The 24,563-nt window shown below is 46.5% G+C and overlaps 1 protein-coding gene and 1 non-coding gene across 3 annotated transcripts; both read right to left on the reverse strand.

Annotated features, from left to right (window-relative positions):
* Positions 1-1,458: 1,458 nt before the first annotated feature.
* Positions 1,459-5,603, reverse strand: CXCR1 (C-X-C motif chemokine receptor 1). 2 transcript variants are annotated; one of them, XM_025405427.1, is made up of 2 exons: positions 5,516-5,603; positions 1,459-3,851 (listed from the first exon to the last, which is right to left on the reverse strand). In XM_025405427.1, exon 2 carries the CDS (start codon positions 3,816-3,818, stop codon positions 2,763-2,765), a length of 1,056 nt encoding a protein of 351 aa, XP_025261212.1. In that variant the 5' UTR covers positions 3,819-3,851; positions 5,516-5,603; the 3' UTR covers positions 1,459-2,762. The 2 variants fall into 2 exon arrangements, with proteins under 2 accessions (XP_025261212.1, XP_025261213.1); XM_025405428.1 differs by having other exon boundaries at positions 2,763-3,802; positions 5,516-5,564.
* A 12,262-nt stretch (positions 5,604-17,865) lies between these two features.
* Positions 17,866-17,969, reverse strand: LOC112636834. The gene has a single exon (XR_003122305.1). It is a non-coding gene; the product is annotated as a small nucleolar RNA U13 (small nucleolar RNA).
* Between the last annotated feature and the right edge of the window lie 6,594 nt (positions 17,970-24,563).

The following is a 24,563-nucleotide window of genomic DNA, read 5'->3' on the forward strand; positions in this document are numbered from 1 at the left end:
AATCAAAAAATGTTGCACTTGTTTGAAGAGTCCACTATATCCTTCCCCTGTATAAAGCACTTCTGAGTTGTTTTGTTGCTGTTTGAGCCTCATTTCCCAAGTTCCCAGTGAGGCTGAGCATTTTTCATGCTCTTATGAGTAATTTGCATTTCCCCTGGACCCAACATGGAAGCCCCTGATGGAATCATCCTGGCAGGGGCATAGGTGAAGAAGGAGGAAGTTGGACTTTGAGGAAACAGTAGGAGAGGTGGAGGGGGATTAGAGGAGGGAAGAGAGGAAAAGGAGGTTCCAGTTCTCAGCCTTCTGCCCTAGATTCTCTCTGCATCATCTGTATCCCTCTTGTCTTCTCTGCTGAATCAGGTCTATTTCTTAGGGCTCGAGTGCCTAACTCACTCCTCACTCACCTGCCTGGAGAGCCTCAAGCAAGACAGACTGAGGAGCCTCAGTCCTGGCCCCTGGAAGAGCATCTTAGATAATACCCCATATGGGGTGATGACCCTACCAGGCACGTCTTCTGCTCCAGCCTCGTAGCTACTAAGCCTTCCCTGACATTCATTCTAGGCCTGACACCCCCTCCCTGAGCCTCACCACTCCCCCACACTTATCCCATTCCAAAGCCTCACACTGTATCTGGTCCCAGCTCCATGTTGAATCTCCCTGTTCCCAACACCTCACTGCGACCCTGACTCTTACTCTCCCTCCTTGTAGATCTCTCCCAATTCCTGGCATTCATCCTTCTCTGACCTCCTCCCAAGCTGCCACCCCATCCTTGCCTCCACCCCATCTTTGATTTCAACATCAATCGCTGATCCCCATCTCAAGCTTGATCTAGGTCCTGTCTCTGAGCCTCACCCTATTCCCAACCTCAAGCCATCCCTGATCCTTCCCCACACATGCTAAACCCACACACTCTCAGTTTTGCTTAAGCTAGTTTGACTTCTGTTTCTATCATTTGCTATCAGAAGAGCCCTGACATCGTCAGCCCTCACTTGGGACATCTTTACACAGATAAATATCTAATGAAGCTAAACCACAAAGGCAAACTTAATAAGTGGACAGCGAGAGGCTGAAAGGGGAGAGGACAGACAAGAGGAGCTTTGAGCAGATGGTGTGCAAATGAGCTGTGGTTGGCCGGGAGCAGTGGCTCGCACCTGTAATCCCAGCACTTTGGGAGGCCGAGGCGGGTGGATCATGAGGTCAGGAGATCGAGACCATTCTGGCTAACACAGTGAAACCCCATCTCTACTAAAAATACAAAAAAATTAGCCGGGCATGTTGGTGGGCACCTGTAGTCCCAGCTACTCGGGAGGCTGAGGCAGGAGAATGGTGTGAACCCGGGAGGCGGAGCTTGCAGTGAGCCAAGATCGTGCCACTGCGCTCCAGCTTGGGCGACAGAGCGAGACTCCGTCTCAAAAAAAAAAAAAAAAAATGAGCTGTGGTCTTTTCAACATGCGTTCATTCCTGTGATCATTATTTATTGAGCATTTAACAGGCTCCAGGCACCAAGGACACAGAGTGAATAAACTGACAGGGCCCTGTCTCCAAGGAGGGAAAACAGACTAGGAAAAAACTGCAACTCACGGAAAGCATTTTGGGAGGGAGAGGCAAGCTCACGTAGTTCGAGGAAGCCAGGCAAGGCCTAACCCAGAAGATGATGCTCACCTCAGGGTGAAGCTGAGACTCCCTGGAGGAGCATTTCCTTTTACTTGTGGACAAAAGGATCCTCCTCCGCCTGGAGTATGGGCATGAACAGGAGTTTCTGTGCCTCAAGAGACTGTTCTAGCAGGAGTTAAAGCCCCAGGGAATGCTGCCTTTCAACCCAGAGAAGTGCCTTCTTAGGAGGTGCTGCCCCCATTCTACTGCAGGAATAGTCAACAATGCCGCACACACCCTTGACTCTGTCACACCCAAGATACTTCCACAGGGACAAGCATGGAACAGACACTTTATTAGGAACATCTGCCTGCCCAGTGGACTGGTGGCTGTGCATGGCTTTCTGGGGATGCTGATGCTCCGTGCCAGCCTGGAAGCTGCAGGAGGGAAGGGCTAAGGGCTGCTTGTCTCAGTCCACCTGGGGCTCAGCAGGTGGCCAGCACATGTGTGTGCAATGTTGGGCATGGGAGTAAAGGGGGTTCTTGTGGCATGGATCTGGCATCCAAAGCCTCTTCCTCTTTGTTCACCCAACACCCCCAAGGGGAACATGTGTTTCCAGCTCCTCACAAAGCCACCTGGTGGGTTGATGTTTTGGCAGTGCCTGCCTCAATGACTCCAGCCGACACTGTAACAAACCTAAGGTGGGAAAACCACTCCCGGAGCTCAGATCACAGCACACAGAGCCACCAGCCTGGGGGCTCAACACTTAACACTCAGAGTTGAAGAGATACTCCTGAGAGGGTCAACGAGAGCATCCAACCCTTATGAGGACATAGCTTCAGCCCTAGTCTTTCATCTAATGTCAGATTCGGGGCTCAGATGTGACTATGCTAATTAGCCAGTTAGGGGTTAAAGATGTGACGTTCAACAGGAATGATGGTGCTTCCTTTCCATGGAGCCGCAAAGGCTGGTCCTTGGAGGTACCTCAGCAGCTCCTCAGAAGGTGGGTATGGCCCCTGAAGACAACAGTTCCTAACTTCCCCACACCCTATAGTGTCCCCCCAAAACCCAGATAGTGCCTGTCCAGAGCCAGACCACCTTCCACACACAACCTCAGAGTGTTGGTTATTCTTTCCTTATGAGAAGAGATATTCCTTCATCGATGGTTTTCAGAGGTTGGAAGAGACATTGACAGAGGAAGAAGTGTAGGAGGTAACATGATGACGTGCCAAAAATTCCTTGCTGACCAGGCCATGTGTGGCCAGGATCTTGAGGAATCCATGGCGAAAATTTTGACCGATGAAGGCGTAGATGATGGGGTTGAGGCAACTATGGAGAAATCCCAGAATCTCGGTGGCATCCAGGGCCCGGCCAATGTCACTGCGGCGCTCACAGCTCTCCTTGATCAGGTGGGTCCTCATGAGGGTGTCTGCAAGCAGGACCAAGTTGTAGGGCAGCCAGCAGAGCAGGAAGATGAGGACGACAGCAAAGATGACCTTCATGGCCCGGTGCTTCTGCCCTATGTGGGCCTTAAACAGCGTATGCAGGGTGAATCCATAGCAGAACAGCATGATCAGCAGCGGCAAGATGAAGCCAAAGGTGTGAGGCACGATCCGCAACACCATCCGCCATTTTGCTGTGTTATTTCCCAGGACCTCATAGCAAACTGGACTGGAGTTGTTTGGATGATAAGCCTGGCGGAAAAGGAAGAAGGGCAGGGACAGAATCACAGACAGTCCCCAGCAGCTGAGACAAACAAATTTGACTGAGTGACGCTTCTGGATCAGTGTGCGTGTGGCATGGACAATGGCCAGGTAACGGTCCACACTGATGCAGGCCAGTAGCAGGATGCCACTGTAGAAGTTGACTTCCTTCAGGAGTGAGACCACCTTGCACAGGAGTGTGCCAAAAATCCAGCCATTCACCTTGGAGGCAGCCCAGATGGGCAAGGTCAGGGCAAAGAGTAGGTCGGCCATGGCCAGGTTCAGCAGGTAGACATCAGTGACGGAACGGCCGACCCTGCTGTATAAGATGACCAGCATCACGAGAGAATTTCCCAGCAGGCTCAGCAGGAACACTAGGGCATAGGTGACAATCACAACATACTTGTTGAGTGACTCAGTCTCTAGCCTACAGGGGCTATAAGCTTCATCTGTAGGTGGCATGCCAGTGAAATTTAGATCAAAGTCATCATCCCACATCTGTGGATCTATAGCATTCGACATGTTCTCTTCAGTTTCAGCAATGGTTTGATCTAGCTGGAAGGTTAGAAGGAAGGAAATGTGATTTAGTAGCTTGGATTCAAGGCATTGTCGTAAAGGATGAGAGAGCAGTTACTGGGATATCCTTTGCTTCCCTGTTTTTTTGGCAATGAGAGCCCCCCTTCCTCCTTTGCCTCCGACCTGGGGTTCTTTGGAGGTTGGCTTCCCAGTGTTCTCCACCTTCCACAATTCCAAGGCCTGGCCTGAGTATGGGGTAATATGGGGAATATGGGGAAAATGCCTTAGCCCTAGCTCAACCTACAACTTCCTCCTCTCAGCCTATGTCTCTACCTCTGTCCCTCTTTAGCCTTCTCCATCCTCAGTTGTGTCTGTGCATTCAGATGTGGGAACCAGGTTGGTCTTAGACATTCAGGGAAGGGCCAGCATTAAGCAAAATGCAAGAAGGCAAACCTGTTCCCAGGTGGCCCCTTCTACTATTTCCTTTCCTATATTCTCCCTGATTCTTGTTTTCCCTCCTTAAAATCTACTGGGGGAAGCAAGTGATAACAACACGTTGCATTAAACTGGATATTTTAAGCCTTGTCTTTAAATGAGCAGCATACATTTTGTTCCTCTGTCTAAAGGAGTTTTAAGTATTTGAGAAGACAAAGTCTCCTTCTTGGTCCCTGAAACCCTCCACCCCTGACAAAATTCACAAAATTGTTCAAGAGTTTTCAAATGTATTTCCTATTGTGAAATATTTTGCTGAAATAAGATCTTGCCAGAAGCCCAGCATGTGAAACAGATAAAAGCTAAGCCACTGTGGGGCAGAGTGTGCTAACCTCCCAACCCAGATGGCCCCTAAAGAGCCCCTTGAAGCTCCAGGGCTCTCCAGAGAACCGTCTGAAAACCTTTGGAAAGTCACCTAGGTTGGTTGTAAAGTCACCTAGCATCCAGTCTTCATTCTATCCTGAGTCTACTATTAATAAGTCTCGTGTGTAATCCCAGCACTTTGGGAGGCCGAGGCAGGTGGATCATAAAGTCAGGAGTTTGAGACCAGCCTGACCAACATGATGAAACCCTGTCTCCACTAAAAATACAAAAAAATTAGCTGGGTGTGGTATCGTGCACCTGTAATCCCAACTACTCAGGAGGCTGAGGCAGGAGAATCACTTGAACCTGGGAGATGGAGGTTGCAGTGAGCCAAGATCGTGCCATTGCACTATAGCCTGGGCAACAGAGCGAGACTCTGTCTCAAAAAAATAAGTAAATAAGTAAGTCTCATGACCTTCAATGGAGTCTCATATCCCTATAGATTTCAGTCTTCTCATCTGCAAATCGAGGAAGACAGAGTTGTCCACTTCTCATTTGCTGCCAGGCCTGAGGGTGTATGATGAGTCCACTGAGATCCACACATTTTAGTATGTTCCCTCCCTACCAGTATTTGCATCTTCACCAAAGACAAAGTCTTAAGGTGAAGCAATAAACACCAAATTGGGGAATTCTCAGCCTCTTTCCACAAAAGGGTGAGGTATAAAAAGAGAGGACAAGGAGGCTGTCCTCCTCACCTGCTACCTCTATGTATGAGTGGTGGTCACAAGAGAGGAAGCGGGCAGCAGAAATCCCCAGCTCCCACAGAAATGAACACATTTTCCAAAATAAAGTCAAGCTGAGCAGCCCTACCCCACAGAAAGTCCTAGCAAGCGGAGGCGGCTTCCTACCTGAGGCACCAGCCAGGTGTGTCCAAAGGTAGGAGCTGCAGTCAGAGATCAGAGTGACTTAACAGCTAGAGGGCCCTTGATGAATAAAGGAAAATAAGGAAACCACGTCAGACGACACCTCCCTTCTGAGCCCCACCCATGTCTACGTTTGGGGAAGAACAGTTTAAGTCAAGGGATCACAGACTCGTGATTAGACTGCCAGGGTCCATATGACCAAGCAGGGGTCCCAGGTGTGAAGCTGGGATTGAGGATCCATTATCTGAGTTCTCCACTTTATGGATGATCGTTTTTATTCTTTTCCTTTTCTTGGATTTATTTCCATTTGTTTATTCCTAAATTCCCTGGTAGATCACCTGTAGAAGCTTGCAACTTGCCTGACAAGAAGAAAGGGGGAAGGATTTGACTTACCGCAGAGACTTCAGAAGGAGTCCCCTGTAGGAGGGACTTGGGGGCAATTCGATGGGAAAGAGGAGGAGGACTGCACTTGAGTTGTGTTTGAACAGCAGGCCCTCAATCTCTACTTATTTTGCAGCCTTCTTTGATGTGGCCTGGTGGGGATTTGAAGGGAACACGAACCCTCCTTTGCCGCCAGCCACTCTTTTGCACAACCACTGACAATGACCAGTTGATTGAAATGGCTCTGAGGCTGAGGGCATAGGCCACTCCCAGAGGCTGGCTGGTTAGCAGAGAGACCACAGAGCTGGGGCAGTCCACGAATGGAAGAGCTGGGGTCAAGGTCACTGCTGCCCCTATCTCAGTAATGGAGAACAGCGTCTCTGGAACCCACCTTAGCTGCCTCCAGCAGCTAATAGCTGTCCTCTAGCTTGAGTCTTCCGGCACCTTCGTCACTTCTCCATATAACATGAACCCAACTGTGAGGCATTTACAAGTCACCCCTCTTCTAGCTTGGGAGCCATGAGACAGCAAGAACCCTCTTCGGTTCATTTTTATGTTCTCTTTCAGGGAATATAGTAGGTGCTCAATCAATGGTTGTAGAATAAATGAAGAGAGACATTGCGCCTGTGATTCATGGACCATACGTCACCACCACGACTCAGCATCTATTGCTTTTGGCTACACACTAAAGTCACTGGTATGCCTGATAGTTTCACTTCCATACAGCCCAGCTGGTCTGCCTGGCATTGCTTCTTCCCAACCTTCCTCTAATGTTTGGAGCTAGTGCCAGTCTGTGCAAGTATAAATCCTGCCCTACCACAAATGCCAAATTTATCATGCCATGGATTCCTACAGCTCTGCACTGGAAAGACAATTTTTCTTTTTTTTTTTTTTTTTTTTTTTGAGACGGAGTCTCGCTCTGTCTCCCAGGTTGGAGTTCAATGACGGGATCTCAGCTCACTGCAAGCTCCGTCTTCCAGGTTCACGCCATTCTCCTGCCTCAGCCTCCCAAGTAACTGGGACTACAGGCGCCCGCCACCACGCCTGGCTAATTTTTTTGTATTTTTAGTAGAAACGGGGTTTCACCGTGTTAGCCAGGATGGTCTCGATCTCCTGACCTCATGATCCGCCCGCCTTGGCCTCCCAAGGTGCTGGGATTACAGGCGTGAGCCACTGCACCCGGCCCATTTTTTCCTTTTTTAAGAGACAGGCTCTCACTGTGTTGCCGAGGCTGAGTGCAGTGGTGTAATCATAGCTCGGTATAACCTCAAATGCCTGGACTCAAGTAATCCTCCTACCTCAAACTCCTGAATAGCTGGGGCTACCAGCAAGAGCCACTACATCTGGCTTTCTTTTTTTATATATTTTATTTTTATTTTTATTATTTATTTATTTATTTATTTGTAGAGAAAGGGTCCTGATATACTGCCCAGGCTTATCTTGAACTCCTAGCCTCTAGTGATCCTCCTGCCTTTGCCTCCCAAAGCACTAGGATTACAGGCATAAGCCACCATGCCCAGGCGGCAAGCCTATTTTTTAAGCTAAGTCGTGCTCTCCTCCTGGGCTCTTTTATCATTCATAAATGGTAACAGGAAGTGCAAGGAGACAATAGCCACTCACGCTTTGCTTTTACTGATGTTGGACTATTGTGCTCTGATGCCTAGACTAGAAAGGAGTCAAAGATGGGGTAGTCCCAGGAGGTGGGAGACTCCCTCTATTAATCATCTAGGGTAAAAGCAGCCCCGAGGGCAGAAAATAGTCACTGGGGACACAGGAGAAAAAAGACGGGGGCCTGGATTGCAAAACACCTGCCTATTATGACCCTGAGGCCAGGAGAAGGATAGTTTTTGCCACAAGGGGGCAGCAGTCGCTGGACAGGGAATCCCCTGCGAGACACCCCCTTGAGAAAGAACAGGGCCAGCCAAGAGCAGGTATATTTAATACCCGGTGTGAAGTTCTTCTTGGTGTATAATTCCCTTCTGCTTTTCCTAAACCCTCAGTAAGTCGGTTCACCATTCCAGTGTATTTCAAGGAATCACTGAGGGGTTAGGGAAAGGTCTGGTCTCCTGGAGCCGGAGGAGTGAAGGGGAAGCAGCCCTGCTGCATGAGTGTGGTGGGGGCAACAGCGATGCGGGTGTCTCCAGGAGAAGTTGCATCTGGAGGACAAGGGTGGAAACCTTTCACTTCGCAGTAGGACGAGCATTTTACTGAAGGAGGGAGAAAGCACATATAGATGAGTTTAGAATAAAATTTTACCCACTTTAAAATGCTCCAGCGAGTCAGCCCACCCAAACTATCTTCCATACCTCACTTCCCACTTATAACTGTGCCCTCTTAAAATGGCCTAGAATGCTCCTGCTGAGAAACATTTTTCCATTCCATATAGAACTCCCAATGCCACAAAGAAAGCTGTGACAGGTGCAGCCCAAATGCCAGTCAACTGGCAAAATGTGACATCTCTTTGGGTGACATCTTCTTACCACTCTGTTTCAAACATGGTGGCTTCTACACAGACCATATGAACAGCACAATAGGGCTGTAAGAACATCTATTTTGTCCCTGAATCAGCCTTATGCCAGCTTAAGCATCTCTTCTCATTCCTCCAGAAGAATCCACTTGGATCTGGGATCAAAGTGGAGGAACGGGGTAGAAGGAGGTTTCTCCTCTCTCTCCAGTGACATCCTCATAACTACAGCAACAGGCTCAGGGAGTAAGTCTGTGACCTGAGATGATCCAGTCAGAGCAAAGGTCAGATATTTGCTCAACGAATGCAGAAAAGCAAGTATATAGTCTTGTTGCAGACAGCAGCCATTTTGCTACCATAAATGGCAAAAACAGTCCAAGGAAGAAACCAACACACAGAAGAAGGCACAGCTGAGAGAATCAGAGAAACAGACCCAGAGTCCTGAACAAATCATGCCCAGAGGCCATCTTCTCTCTGTACTTTGTTCAGTTCCAAAAGCCAATAAATTCTCTTTATTGTTAAGACCAGTTCAGGTTGACTTTTCTGTTACAAGCAACCAAAACATGCCCAACTGTGAGAATTCTGGAAACCAAACATGGTCTAGGATGAGAGGAGCAGGATGTAGTGTCAGTGAGACACTGGGTCCCGGCTGCAGTGGTAAAGATACAGGGTCATTGACAGACATGTGACCTGGCCAGGCGCAGACCTCCCAGCCCTGATCTCCAACCTCCAGAGGAAGCCAGAGAAGGACCTTGAAAAATGAGCATATTTGTTTCCTGCAATCTCTGTTTTAAAAATTAAATTAAAAAATTGTTTCCTGCAATCTCAATTTAAAAAAAAAAAATAACAAATAAATAGGCCAGGCATGGTGGCTCATGCCTGTAATCCCAACACTTTGGGAGGCCAAGGTGGGAGGATTGCTTGAGTTCAGGAGTTCAAGACCAACCTGGGCAACACAGCAAGACCTCATCTCTCTAAAAATAAAAAGTAAAAGTAAAAATTAGCTGGGCATGGTGGTGAGTGCCTGTAGTCCCAGCTATTAGGGAGGGTGAGGCAGGAGGATCGCTTGAGCCGGAGAGATCAAGGCTAAGTGAGCTGTGATTACAGCACTGCACTCCAGCCTGGGTGATGAAGTGAGATCCTGTCTCTAAATAAATAAATAAAGTCAGCCTGGGCATCATAGTGACACCCCATCTCTACAAAAATGTTTTAATTATCTGGATATAGTGGCACACACCTATAGTCCCAGCTACATGGAAAGCTGAGGCAACAGGATTGCTTGAGCCCAGGAGCTCAAGGCTGCAGTGAGCTGTGATCACTCCACTGCACTCCAGCCTGGGAGACAGAGTGATATACTGTCCCGAAAGAAAGAAAATTTAAAAAAAGAAAGTGAGCATCTGAACACTCATCTGAATGAAACCCTCTGGAATGGATTCAGAAAATTCTCATGAATGACCCAGAATTCCCTGCTTTGGAGCCAGACAGAGCAGGATAGAAATACTGGCTCTTCTTTACCAGTTCGTGATCTTGATGGTGATAGGAAAGCATTTTTATATTCTATGCTGAACACCCAGTGCCACGAAGAAAGCTGTGACAGGTGCAGCCTGAATGCCAGTCAACTGGCAAAATGTGGCATCTCTTAACATTTATCAAAATCTCCTTATCTATAAAAAATGGGGATAATAATACTCACCTCTCCAAGCTGTTGTGATGATGGAACGCTTGAGCACCAAACCAGCTGGTACAAATCCTAACTCTGTCCCTGGCTAGATGTATGCTCTTGGGCAGCTTACATGCTCACTCTGTGCCTCAGTTTTCTCACCTGTAAAAGGATAATAAAAGTAGGACCTAGTTTGTAGGATTGGCATCAGGATCAATTAGTTAATATGTGTAAAGTAGTTGGCACAGTGTCTGGCAGACAATAAGTGTTAAGTCACTTTTAGTTCATCCTGGTCTGGCTGGCTCCAAAGCAGGGAATTCTGGGTCCCTCATGAGGATTTCTGAATCCATTCCGGAGGCTTTCCTTCAAACGAGGGCTCAGATGCCCACTTTCCTTTATTTTTGTTTCTTTCAGGACAGGACCTCACTCTGTCTCCCAGGCCGGAGCGCAGTGGAGTGATCATAGCTCACTGCAGCCTTGAACTCCCGGGCTCAAGCGATCCCCTTGCCGCAGCCTCCCGTGTAGCTGGGACTACAGGTGTGTGCCACCACACCTAGATAATTAAAACACTTTTTTAGAGATGAGGATCTTGCTATGTTGCCCAGGCTCTTATGATCACTTTATTTATTTATTTAGTACACAACCCCCTGTGGTCCTGTTGGGGGACTGTGTATCAAACACACCCAAAAATGCAGAACCTTTGACCCTGAAATTCCACTAAAGGAGGGAAGGGAGGAAGGGAGGAAGGGAGGGAGAGGAGAGAGGGAGGGAGGGAGGAAGGAGGGAGGGAGGGAGGAAGGAAGGAAGGAAGGAAGGAAGGAAAGAAGGAAGGAAGGAAGGAAGGAAGTTAGTTTATCACAGGGTTGTTTATAATAATAAAACAGCAATAATTTCAATGTTCTTCAAAAAAGTTTATACAAATTACACTGGATTTATAAAATGAAACACTATGCTTCTATTTAAAATAATGTACAGCTATAATTAATGCTATGGAAAAATGTTTGTAATAGGATGCCAAGTGGCAATAAAGATTAACAAGCAGAATGTACAGTATAACATTTTGTGTCAAATACATATATGTATATGCACAGGGAAAACATGGGAAATGTAGTCAAATGTTAGCAGGGGTTATCTTTGGGGACTGTAGATATTTGGGATTGTAGCTATTTGCTTCCTTGCTTACGTCTTTCGATGTTGCCCAATCTTTAAAATGAGCATTACTTTTGCAATCAGAAAAAAACAAAACAAGACAATACACACCAGGCGCAGTGGTTCACGCCTGTAATCCCAACACTTCAGGAGGCCGAGGCAGGTGGGTTGCTTGAGATCAGTAGTTTGAGACCAGCCTGGCCAACATGGTGAAACCCCGTCTCCACCAAAAATAAAAAAAATTAGCCGGGCATGGTGGCATGTGCCTATAATCCCAGCTACTCGGGAGGCTGAGGCAGGAGAATCACTTGAGCCCAGGAGGCGGAGGTGAGCTGAGATTGCACCATTGCACTCCAGCCTGGGTGGCAGAGCAGGACTCGGTCTCAAAAAATAAAAGAAAAAAAATACATATTTAGCCGTTTTCATAAAAATCAGTAAATAAATACCACTGCGGCAGTCATTCCCGTCCCCTCACTCCAATTTGCCTGCACAGCTCCATTTGTGAGCAGATGCCCAGGACTCTGAGCTTCCGCCCCACTGGGTTCCTCCCTCCTCAGCCCTGAAACCTACAGGCTTTTTTGCCTCTGGGCTCCCACACCACTTAGTTCTCCACCGCTGCTGTTTTCTCAGACTGTTTCATGCTTATTTTTAGGAGTCTTTGTCTCCCACTGGAGTATCAGTAGGCAGGACTCGGGCACCACGCCTGGCACGTGGTCATGATTCATAAAGCTCCCCTGCCTTCTCCCTTGGCCCCTCCTGAAGGCAAGAACTGTAAAGGATTCTAGTTTGCATCCCTGGTGCCCAGCAAAGTGTGTGACACAAGGAGGGGTGTGTGACCTCTGCAGCTGCCTGGGACCTGGGCTTAGAAAAGCCCCAACTTAGGGTCTGATATTCTACAGTCACTGTCTTATAAATCTTAATAATTTTATCTTGGAATGTGTGTTTTACAAGTGAAGTCAGCCAGGCACAGTGACTCATGGCTGTAATCCCAGCACTTTGGGAGGCAAGACTAGAGGATCGCTTGAGTTCAGGAGTTTGAAATCTGCCTGGGCAACATAGCGAGATCCCCATCTCTACAAAAAAAAAAATTTTTTTTTTTAGGCCGGGCATGGTGGCTCACGCCTGCAATCACTGCACTTTGGGAAGCCAAGGCAAGTGGATCACGAGGTCAGAAGTTTGAGACCAGCCTGGCCAACATAGTGAAACCCTGTCTCTACTAAAAATACAAAAACTAGCCGGGCATAGTGGCACACATCTGTAATCCCAGCTATGCGGGAGGCTGAGGCAGGAGAATCGTTTGAACCTGGGAGGCAGAGTTTGCAGTGAGCCGAGATCATGCCACTGCACTCCAGCTTGGGCGACAGAGTTAGACTTCCTCTCAAAAAAAAAAAATTGTTTTGTAACTACAAATTAGAAAAAAAACATGTGAAGTCCACTGGATCATGCACAGGTACTGGGAGCCTCAGCTCACATGCTGTCCTACCTTTGTTGCCTTGAGGGATGAGGTCTCAGCTACCCACTCCCCAGCCGCTAGACCACCACAGTCCTCACCCCCTGGAGGTGACCTTGGTGCAGCCACAGGGAAGGTTAGCATCGGGACCCAGGCTCCCACAACAATCTGAACTTGTCCCACAAGTATCCCTGTGCCCCAGGGGTTGCAACATTAAAAGCAAATAAAAAACACTCTGTCCAGCGAATACAACGATGAAATGAGCTTAGACATGCCACAAATTCTCTTTATCCCTTCAGTCCTCGATCTGCTCTTTCTTCTTGTTACTTGGGCTGCAGGGCATATGAAGATTATTCCAGAGGTTCAAGCAGTTCTTGTCATCTCTGAAAAGACAGGGGGATGTGAAATATCCCCACCTTAACACAGTGGATATGATTTGTCAAAGAATGTTTCATGCCCCAGACACCAACCTGTTAGCAGTGTGGCACTGTTTGATCTTGGGCACTTGTGGCATTGCCTGGCACTCAGTCTTCAGGGTCCATGACCGAGAATGCTCTTCTCAGACGCCCCTGCTCAAATCAGAGGCATGCCGGCTTCCAGAGGCCTCATATTGGACTCACACCTAATGTGTTGGCCTCAGAGGAGGACTCGAGGAAAACAAGAGCAAAAACTACCCTCCAGCCTCATCATGTCATAAATGACCCCGTTTCATATCAGTTACAAAGCCTGGGAGGGTGGGTCCCCTAACAGCATTTCCTAAGCCCTAAGACTCTCCCAGAGAAGAATGCCTGGGGTTGGGGAAGGGAAAGATGTCCTTCGCTCACCACCCCTCAGGCACGTGGGCAACAGGAGATAGCACAGGATTGTGTGTGGAAGGTGGACAGTCAGTGATCTAACTACCCAAGGGGTTCACCTTGCCCGCTGCCTAGACAGAGCCGATTCCTCAAGACAGGGGCATTGTGATGGAGAAAGAGTAATTTACACAGAGCCAGCCATGTGGGAGACTGGAGTTTTATTATTACTCCAATCAGTCTCCTGGAGCAATCAGGGAGCAGAGTTTTTAAGGACAACTTGCTGGGCGGGGAAAGCCAGTGAGCAAGGAGTGCTGATTGGTCAGGGATGAAATCACAGGGAGTCGAAGCTGTCATCTTGTGCTGAGTCAGTTCCTAGGTGGGGGCCACAAGATCAGATGAGCCAGTTTATCGATCTGGGTGGTGCCAGCTGATCCATCAAGCGCAGAGTCTGTGAAATATCTCAAGCACTGATCTCAGGAGCAGTTTAGGGAGTGTCAGAATCTTGCAGCCTCCAGCTACATGACTCCTAAATTATAATTCTAATCTTATGGCTAATGTTAGCCCTACAGAGGCCATCTAGTCCCCAGGCAAGAAGGAGATCTACTTTGGGAAAGGGCTGTTATCATCTTTGTTTTAAACTATAAACTATAAACTGAGTTTCTCTCAAAGTTAGTTCAGCCTACGCCCAGGAATAAACAAGGATAGCTTGGAGGTTAGCGGCAAGATGGAGTGGATTAAGTTAGATCTCTTTCACTGTCTCAGTCATAATTTTCCAAAGGCAGTTTCAGTGATGTGTGGGGTGAAAAAGCAGATTGATAAAGTTCCCTTGTTGGGACTCGTTTGTGAAATCAATGGCTGTAAGTGGTGAAGAAGATTCACACTGCAAACACGGTGTTCTCATCTCAAAGCAAACTATACTTCCCAAGGAAACCGTGTATGTCAGGGCAAGCAGACAACACCATTCTGTATCAGGATGTGTCCCTCACGCCGTGAAGTGAGGCTTCTCTTAGCTTCCCCACCAGTGACGGGTAACAGCTCCTGTTCTCAGCTGCCCTGGCTGAGCTAAGCGATGAACGCTTACCTCCCTGAGGTGGCTGCCTCACCTCACACCCCTGAGCGGAGTCAGGGAAGGATCCTGCTTCCATCAAAGGACCTCTCTCCTAGCAGACAGAACTGTTGCCTCTGCCACAGCAATTTTGGCCAAACTGGGGATGTGGGATGGGAGTTGCCCCACATTCCCCTCTCCTCTGCTTCCAAATGCCTTTGTCATACAAAGGGCAAGGGAAGCCCACACCTAGCGCTCTGACCAGAGCTGGTCAGAGATTCCCCGAGTGTCTGTCCTTACCCCAGTCTGCTCCCTGTGTCTGTGTCGTAAAGCCTGGGACTCTGGAAGGAAATGGGGAAACGGGGATAGGTAAATGTTGCCCTAAGAATGAGTATCATTCCTCTGTTCTTGTTGGGATCCGTTCTTGGGGAGAGTGGAGATTGGGGGAAGCTTGACTGTGTCTTCATCAATAAACTGACTTACACACACAGACACACACACACACACACACACACACACACACACACACACCCCTCTTTCCAGTCAAGGGAAAGACAAAGGAAGAAAGGAAAAAGCTTTCTCCAGCATTTAAACAAGGGGCCTCGCTGGGCACAGTGGCTCATGTCTGTAATCCCAGCGCTTTGGGAGGCCGAAGCAGGTGGATCACTTGAGTCCAGAAGTTAGAGACCATCCTGGGCAACATGGCACAATCCTGTCTCTACAAAAAATACAAAAATTAGCCAGGCATGGTGGTGTGTGCCTGTAGTCCCAGCTACTTGCGGGGCTGAGGCATGATGACTGCTTGAGCCCAGGGAGTTGAGGTTGTAGTGAGCCATGATCATGCCATTGCACTACAGCCTGGGTAACAGAGCAAGAACCTGTCTCAAGAAAAATAATAATTTTAATTTTAATGTTAAAAAATTAGGACAGGCGCGGTGACTCACGCCTGTAATCCCAGCACTTTGGGAGGCCGAGGCCGGCAGATCACAAGGTCAGGAGTTCAAGACCAGCCTGGCCAATATGGTGAAACCTCATCTCTACTAAAAAATACAAAAATTAGCCGGGCGTGGTGGCATGCACCTGTAATCCCAGCTACTCAGGAAGCTGAGGCAGGAGAATCACTTGAACCCGGGAGGCAGAGGTTGCAGTGAGCCGAGATTGTGCCACTGTACTCCAGCCTATGTGACAGAGTGAAATTCTGTCTCAAAAAAATAATAATAAATAAAAATTTAAAAAAAAATAGAAAGAGGCCTACAATTTCATTTTGTAATGGGTACTGCAAATTATGTAGCCAGTCTTGATGCCAGTTAAATATGTGTTAGATAGATGAAATACTGAAGGAGTGGAGAGGAGAAATAGCAGAACAGAATTCTCACCTTAGCTCAATGGATAGCAACTATTCTTCCAATTGCCAAAATTCATGGAAGCATCACTGATGCCTCTTTATCTCTTACACTCAACATTCAATCCACCAGAAACTGCTGCTGGCTCTGCCAAAATAAATTGCAGCTCCTGTTTTCTCACCAACTCCACTGCTATTGCCCTGTCTTCTGCCACCCAGTGTCCCTTCTCACCTACATCATTGAAACAACCCCACTCATCCCTGCTCCCACTCATTGTGTTCTATGGTATATCTCATCACACCAGCAGGAGCAATCCTTTTACAATGCATGTCAGATCATTGTCACTCCTTCTTAGTATCCTGCAACTGAAGCAGGATATTTCCCTGACCTCTTTGCAGGCGGGAACTGGAGTGGGTGCTGGAATTAGCTGGCTGCTTTGGTGTTAGTTCAATGGACAGGGGCGAACTCTACTCATTAGGACTTACTGCACTCCTCACTCATGGGAGGGGGAGCATGCAGGTGAGCAGGTACAGGAGCCGGGGTGAGTACTTTTCGGGCACCAGCAGAAACAAATTCTATACTGGCCCTGCAGCAGCATCTGGCAGGGGTGCCCACAACCCCTGAAGCCCCAGAGGAAGTGTTACAGTACTCTTTTAGCACTGCTGTCCATGGATGGCTTAAGTGTTAACAGCTTAGTGGGGGGTTAGTGTGACAGACTTCAGCACCCACACTTGCGGCACCCCAGTTCTTGTCTGGCATCCAAAAGAAAAGAGGTCACACGAACCAATTTGAAGGATGGTAAATGAGGGGGATTTTATGAGGTGGCTCTCAGCGGGATGGGGAGTTGAAAAGGGGACGGGGTGGGAAGGTCATCCTCCCCCAAAGCTATACCATCAAACTGTCCCTCTGAAATCAAGACACTTCTCTCTGACATCCAGCTATAGTCTCCAACATCCAGCTGCTTCTCCTCTCTCTGCCAGCTGAGCCTGGAGTTTTTACGGGCACAGGATAGGGGGCAAGGCAGGCCATGGGTGATTTTGAAAAAGGCAACATTTGCGCAGGAAAACAGGGATGTGTGTTCTCACTTTAGGCTGTGGTATCAGGCTTTTCAGCCAAGGACCTGCCCTCTTCTGCCCAGAATTTCCCTGTCTCCTCTCCCTATCACAATGTCTCCAAAGTACAAACTCTATTGCTTTAAACATTTTAAGTGCATTTTAACTACGTTTATAGCAGAAAAACCTGGCAAACACTACCTTACCCAAGTGAGGAAGGCTCACATCACCAGGGATGATGTATGGACCTGAGGTACACCTGATACAATGTGATGAGAAGGCACCTCACCTCTGGGGTATGCCCTCCAAAACCCGCAACCTCCGTGTCATCATGAGAAAAACATCACACAGATTGAGGGACATTCTACAGGACATCCGGCCAGTATTTCTGAAGACTGTCAAAGTCATAATAAAAAATAAAAAAAAAATAATAAATAATAATAATAAAAAAAAAACAAGAAAAAACTGAGCAAAACTGTCACAGACCACAGGAGATTGGGGAGAGCTAACAACTAAATGAAATGTAGTGTCTTGGATTGGATCCTGGAATAGAAAGACGGGGTAAATGGAAAAACAGGCCAAATCCAAATAAAATCTGGAGTTTAGTTAATACTTGCTTTGAAAGCACTTACAAACACTCCTTGACTTGCCATGGTATTACGTCCTGATAAATCCAACATAGAGTGGAAATTTTTAAGTCATACCATCATAAGTTAGAAACCATCTGTATTTTATTTTATTGAGTTTATTCTTCAAATCAAGAATAGGTTTTGAGCCAGGCTTGGTGGTTCATGCCTGTAATCCTAATGCTTTGGGAGGCCGAGGTGCGAGGATCCCTAGAGCCCAGAAGTTCAACACCAGCCCGGACTACATGGGGAGCCTCTCATTTATTTAAAAAAAAAAAAAGGTTTTGAATTTTGTCAAAGGCTTATGAAGATAGTTATATGACTTTTTATTCTGAGGTACATTCGTATGAGAATTATATATATTTTGTTCATGTCAGATGGGTAACGTGCTGATGTTGTGCCAAGGTTTAAGGGAGGCACATCTCACACATGCATGTGAACACCCAAGCATCACGCTTAGGAGTTACTAAAGTATCTAGTATGGGAAGGATATTGATGGTTTTCCAATGTTGAATAATGCTTGAATTTTTGGAATAAATCACACTTCATCATGAGAAAAAGTGAATCTGATAAAAGCTAAAGTCCTTAAATGGTCTTCAAGGCTTTACTCTATCTCCCTGCCCTCACCCTCTCCCCCCATCCCACCTCATTACCCCTCTGGATTTGTTTGCTAGGGCTGCTATAACAACCACAAACTGTGCAGCTTGAACAAACAGAAATTTCTTACCTCATAGTTTTGGAGATCAGAAGTTCGAAACCAAAATGCAGCAGGGTTAGTTCCTTCCAAGGGCTATAAGGGAGAGTTCTGTGCCTCTTCCCAGCTTCGGTGGTTGCTAGCAATCTTTGGTGTTCCTTGACCAGTAGAAGCATCACCCCAATCTCTGCCTTCCACTTCATGGTGCATTCTTCCTCTGTGCATTTTTCTGCGTCCCTTTTTATATGGACAGCAGTCACTGGATTAGGGTCCCCCCTCTAATGACTTTGTCTTAACTAATAACATCTGCAACGACCTCAATTCCAGATAAGGCCATCTTCTGAGGTACTGGAGGTTAGAATTTTAAAATATGAATTTGCAGGGAGAAGACACTCTTCAACCCATAACACCCTCTAACCCCTTCCACTTTGCCCCTTGTGGCTCAGCTCCAGACACTGGCCTTGCACTGCTCTTGCCTTAGGGCATTGACTCTGGCTGTTCAGTCCCTCAGAAAGGTCTTCCTTAGCTGCTCCTGCAGGTAACTCCCTCGCCTCTTCTAAGTGTTTTCTCCAACCCACCTTCTTGCTGAGGCCCATGCTGTCCCCCTTTCTGCAGCTGCACTTCCCCCAGCCTTCCTGACGTCCCTTGCCCTGATCAATCTAACACACTCTTCTTTCCTCACTGTTGTCATCCCTTCCTAACATACTATACCATCTGCTTGTTATACAGGCTATTGCTTATTGTCTCTCTCCTCCGGTGCATATAAGCTTCATGAGGGCAGGGATCCGTATCTATTTTGACCACTGTATCCCATGTGCCTAGAAGACATTACACATCTCCTTGGCAAGTAGAGGATGCAATAAACAGTTGTTGAAAGTAACGCAAAAGAAGAAAAGAAGGATTCTATTTCTAGAAACTGAAGACCCACCAGTGACTTGCCCTATGTTTCTCTTGTCTCCAGTCTCTGGGAAATAACACTGGAGGGAAAGTTAAGTCCACCATGGCTGTAATAAATGACTTAGCAAAGCAGGAGACCACTAACTGTTCTGAAAACCCCTGAAATCAAGCAAGGTTGCTTTGTGGGGAGAGGCAGGGGCAGGTGCAGAATCTACTCTTGGAGGTCAGGATCTGGAATTGTAAGTCCAGGAGAGGGCAGCATTATCTCCAAATCAAACCAAATAACTGGAGGTGCCCAAGGAAGTAACCTACGTGAAAATTCCTCTACCCCATGGAAATGCAATTGTAAATTGCATTAGGCAGCCCACGTCTAGAACTTAACACCACCCTTTAAGGTTTGCAAACCCTTTCACATACATTCATTCTCCCCTTAAAGTCCTCCTAGATGAGAGTGTAGCATTGCTGGAGTGTGAGCTGAGTTTGCACTGAGCAATCAAACAATATCACCCATGTGGTCCCATGTTCCTCAATTTGTCACAGGCTCTAAGCACTTAACAGTCCTGTCCCCATGGTCAACCCCCATTTCCAGCCCACAGACCCTTTCTCCAGAAGGTTCTCAGCCTCTCTGAGTGAACCCACACTTTCAAATACAGCACATTTGGACTTACTGGCCAAGGGATTAAAAGGTATACAGAAAGCAAGTTTCAGAGAACTGAAGATTGTTTCACAGTTTTTAGGTCCTCCAGCTTGGGCTGCCATAACAAAATACCATAGACCAGTGATTTCAACAACAGAAGTGTGTTTCTCACAGTCCTGGAGACTAGAATCCCCAGATCAGGGTGCCAGCGTGATTGGGTTATGGTGAGGGCGCCCTCCTGGCTTGCAGATGGCTGTCTGCTCAATGTGTCCTCATATGATGGAGAGAAAGAGAGAGAGGTCTGGTCTCTTCCTGTTTTTATGAGGACACTAATTCCACACAGGGGCCCTACCCTCATAATCTGTCACCTCTCCAAAGGCCTCACCTCCAAATACCATCACAATGGGGGTTAGGACTTCAACATATGAACTTGGTGAGGACACAAACATTTTGAATCCATAGCAAGCACCATGTCACAGTTTGACTGGAACAATTTCCTTCCCTGATAACACTCCCTTACATATTCATGAGTCAAGGCTCTAGCAAGTTCTAACAAACTTTTATCTGTCTTTGATACAGGTTTGCTTATTTTCTTTTACACATGGCCAGCCGTACCAAGCTCTACCTGATATGGCCCAACCTGCATAGTCAACATTCTGTCTGATGGACTCGGCTGCCAAAGTGGTATCCATGGTTGCAGTAAAAATAAACCTCACAAATGGTGACCAGGGGGCTGGAGGGTGGAAGGGTTGGAGATGAAACTGGGCAGATGGGAGACAGATGGGAAGAAGACTCTTTGTGAATAGCTTTTCTTTTTTTTTTTATTTTTGAAACATGTGACATAGTTCCCATTACACATTTTCAATGTTGAAAAAATAATTTTAAAATGTTAAACAGTCGTAATTCAACCATGGTGGCAGAAGGCCTGTGGTGCACCTGAGAACCTGCTCTAAGCTCTGGCATGTGCAGTTGTATGTCTTCTGGCTGTTCTGTCTCAATTTCCATCCACAGAGCCAAGGAAGCTTTCAGCCAATTCCAGGGAGCATCTTTCTGGGCCCTGGGTTTAGAGACCTGTGATTCTCTTTATTCCCTCTGCTCCAGATTCTTCAAATGAGCTCACCTTGGGCTCTCTTGGCCCTGTGTCTTTCCTGTCACTGGTTTGTCAACTGCCTCCACTCTGCCTCCCCTTAGCCCTTCCTGTCCTTATGGTTTCTAAATGTGATTCTAATAGCTTCACAAATGTGCTCCTCCACTTTCCTAGGCACCAAAGAAACCTTGACCCATGGGCTTTAATTTCACCCTTGCAGTGAATTCTTATTGACTTTCACTGACCACTGGAACTCACCTACTTGCCCTGAGAACACTCCCATTACCTTTCAATTAAAATAAGACCCTTGATTTATACTTTTTTATATATATATAAAATATATGTTTATAAAATATATATATAATGTATATATAATATATACACGTATATCCAGATTCCTGCTGAAATTACCTCTCCCTGTTCCAATGCCACACGTCTAGTTCAGCCTGCAGATGAGTTTCTTTGACTGCATGGGATTGGTTTCTTTGTTTGTTTAAATCAGAATTGGTTCCAACTTTTAAAACTTGAGGCTTTTTCACATTTAAAAACATCTGAATTTATACACTCTCCTTTAAAACTGTGAAGATCTGGGCCTGGCGCCATGGCTCACGCCTGTAATCCCAACACTTTGGGAGGCAGAGGTGGGTGGATCACCTGAGGTCAGGAGTTTGAGACCAGCCTGGCCAACATGCTGAAACCCCATCTCCACTAAAAATATGAAAATTTGCTGGATGTGGTGGCATGCACCTGTAATCCCAGCTACTCCGGAGGCTGAGACAGTTTTACATATATATAAAACCTGAACCCAAGGGGCGGAGGTTGCAGTGAGCCGAGATCACACCATTGCACTCCAGCCTGGGTGGCAAGAGCAAAACTCTGTCTCAAAAAAAAAAAAAAAAATTGAAGATTTGACAATACTGAGCTCATGGCAAAACTCAGCTAAACCTGGAATGTAAAAGAAATCCTAGAAATAGAGCCAAACTTATACCATCACTTGATTTTCATCAAAAGTTCCAAAGCAATCCAGTGAGGGAAAGGAAGGTTTATCAACAATGCGGGCCAGGCATGTCGGCTCACGCCTGTAATCCCAGCACTTCAGGAGGCCAAGGCGGGTGGATTGCTTGAGGCCAGGAGTTTCAGACCAGCCTGGGCAGCTTGGTGAAACCCTGTCTCTACAAAAAATGCAAAAATTAGCTGGGCGTGCTGGTATGCGCCTATAGTCCCAACTACTGGAGAGGCTAAGGTGGGAGGATTGTTCGAGCCTGGTAGGCAGAGGTTGCAGTGAGCTAAGACCCAGCCTGAGTGAAAGTGAGATTCCATCTCAAAAGAAAAAAAAGAAAGAAAAAGAAAAGAAACATCATTACCCAATCACCAGAATGACTAAAAATACAAAAGCATGATAATATCGACTGTTAGTGAGGTTGTGGTGCAACTGGAATCCTCACATATAATTGCTGGGAATGTAAAATGGTGCAACCACTTTGGTAAAAGGTCTGGCAGTTTCTTATAAAATTCAACATACTTCTACTCTCTGACCCAGCAATCCCACTCCTAGGAATATGCCCAAGAGAAATGAAAATAATATGTTCACAAAAATATTAATAGCTTTATTGATAATTGCCAAAAACTAGAAACAGTCCAGGTGTCCATCAATAGGAGGATGGCTAAACAAACATACAGTGGGATAGTCATACCATGGAATCATTCTCATCAATAAAAAGGATTGAATTACTGATATACTCCACAACATGATGTATCTTAAAAACATTACACTGAGTAAAAGAAGCCTTCCGCTTCTATGAAGTTCTAGAACAGGCAAAACTAATCTGAAAATAATCAGAGCAGAAGTTACCTCTGGGAGGATGGAGGCAGAGACAAACCAGCCACAGGGGAACATGAGAGGATTTTTAGGAATGATGATAATGTTTTCTATATTGATGGGCATTGGAATTACACAGGAGCACCTATTGGTTGAAACTTAGAGAATATACACTTAAGATTTGTGCACTTCATTGTATACAAACTTTACATCAAAAGAAAACACTAAAGGCCAGGTGCAGTGGCTCATGCCTGTAATCCTGGCACTTTGGGAGGTCAAGGTGGGAGGATCACTTGAGGTCAGGAGTTTGACATCAGCCTGGCCAACATGGTGAAGCCCCATCTCTGCTAAAAATGCAAAAATTAGCAGGGCGTGGTGGCACACACCTGTAATCCCAGCTACTTGGGAGGCTGAGGCAGGAGAATCACTTGAATCTGGGAGGCAGAGGTTGGAGTGAGCCAAGATCGCACCACTGCACTCCAGCGTGGGCAACAGAGACTCCGTCTCAAAAAAAAAAAAAAAAAAAAACTATAAACAAATATTGATCTCTAATCAATGATGTACACACTGACGTATTTAGGGAGAAGTATACTGGTGTCCACAGTTACTTTGAAACATATCCAAAAGAATGGATTAATGGCTATAGGGATGGATAATGGATAAATATGAGATAAAGCAGGTAAAATGTTAATGGCAGAATCTAGGTAGTAGATGTACAAGTAGACAGTCAGTGAAATTCTGTCAACTTTTCTTTTCTTTTCTTTTCTTTTTTTTTTTGAGACGGAGTCTCACTCTCATTGCCCAGGCTGGAGTGCAATGGCGTGATCTCGGCTCACTGCAACCTCTGCCTCCCTGGTTCAAGCAATTCTCCTGCCTCAGCCTCCCAAGTAGTTGGAATTACAGGCATGAGCCACCACACCTGGCTAATTTTTTGTATTTTTAATAGAGACAGGGTTTCTCCATGTTGGTCAGGCTGGTCTTGAACTGCCGACCTCAAGTGATCCACCCACCTCGGCCTCCCAAAGTGCTGGGATTACAGGCATGAGCCACCGGGCCAGGCCCAACTTTTCTTTATGTTTAAAATTGTTCACAATAAAATGTTGGGGCTATCAGCTGGCATTGTCTTGGCCAAATCCTTTAACCCATAACTGGTTGCCACACTTTGTACCCCTTGTTGCCTCATGGCCAGAGTGCTTTACTCATTTACATTACCTAGCATGTTTCATCCTAGACACATACTGTATATCCTAATGATTGTTAACCAAATTTCTGGAAGAAGCAGAATAGCATTGTAACAATTCTACTACTTATCAGTTCTGTAACCTTGGAAATTTTTTTTTTTTTTAAAGATGGAGTCTCATTCTGTCGCCTAGGCTAGAGTGCAGTGGCCTGATCTCGGCTCACTACAACCTCTGCCTCCCGGGTTCAAGCAATTCTTCTACCTCAGCCTCCCAAGTAGCTGGGATTACAGGTGCATACTACCATGCCTGGCTAATTTTTGTATTTTTAGTAGATACGGGGTTTCACCATGTTGGCCAGGCTGGTCTCAAACTCCTGACCTCAGTTGATCCACCTGCCTCGGCCTCCCAAAGTTCTGGGATTACAGGCATGAGTCACCACACCCAGCCATGACCTTGGGAAAATTAATTCTCCTCTGAGCCTCGGTTTCCTCATCTGTAAGATGAACTGAGAAGATGAATGCAAAGTTCCTGGCACACTGGTTAGCACCAGATATATGTTAACTATTATTACACAGTTTAATATATTGACTTTGTAAATGCACACAGATAAAGTGATGACTGATTTTCACAGTAAGAAACTCCCGAGAGTTTAGACTCACAAACGAAGGATGGGAATACTGTTTTCCTAAAAATTGCCCTATTTGCTTTCACTACATTTCCTCTCACATAGGAGAAGCTACCTTTATTCAACCCT

This window comes from Theropithecus gelada, chromosome 12, assembly GCF_003255815.1.
Source record: "Theropithecus gelada isolate Dixy chromosome 12, Tgel_1.0, whole genome shotgun sequence".
Taxonomy (NCBI): Eukaryota; Metazoa; Chordata; class Mammalia; order Primates; family Cercopithecidae; genus Theropithecus; species Theropithecus gelada.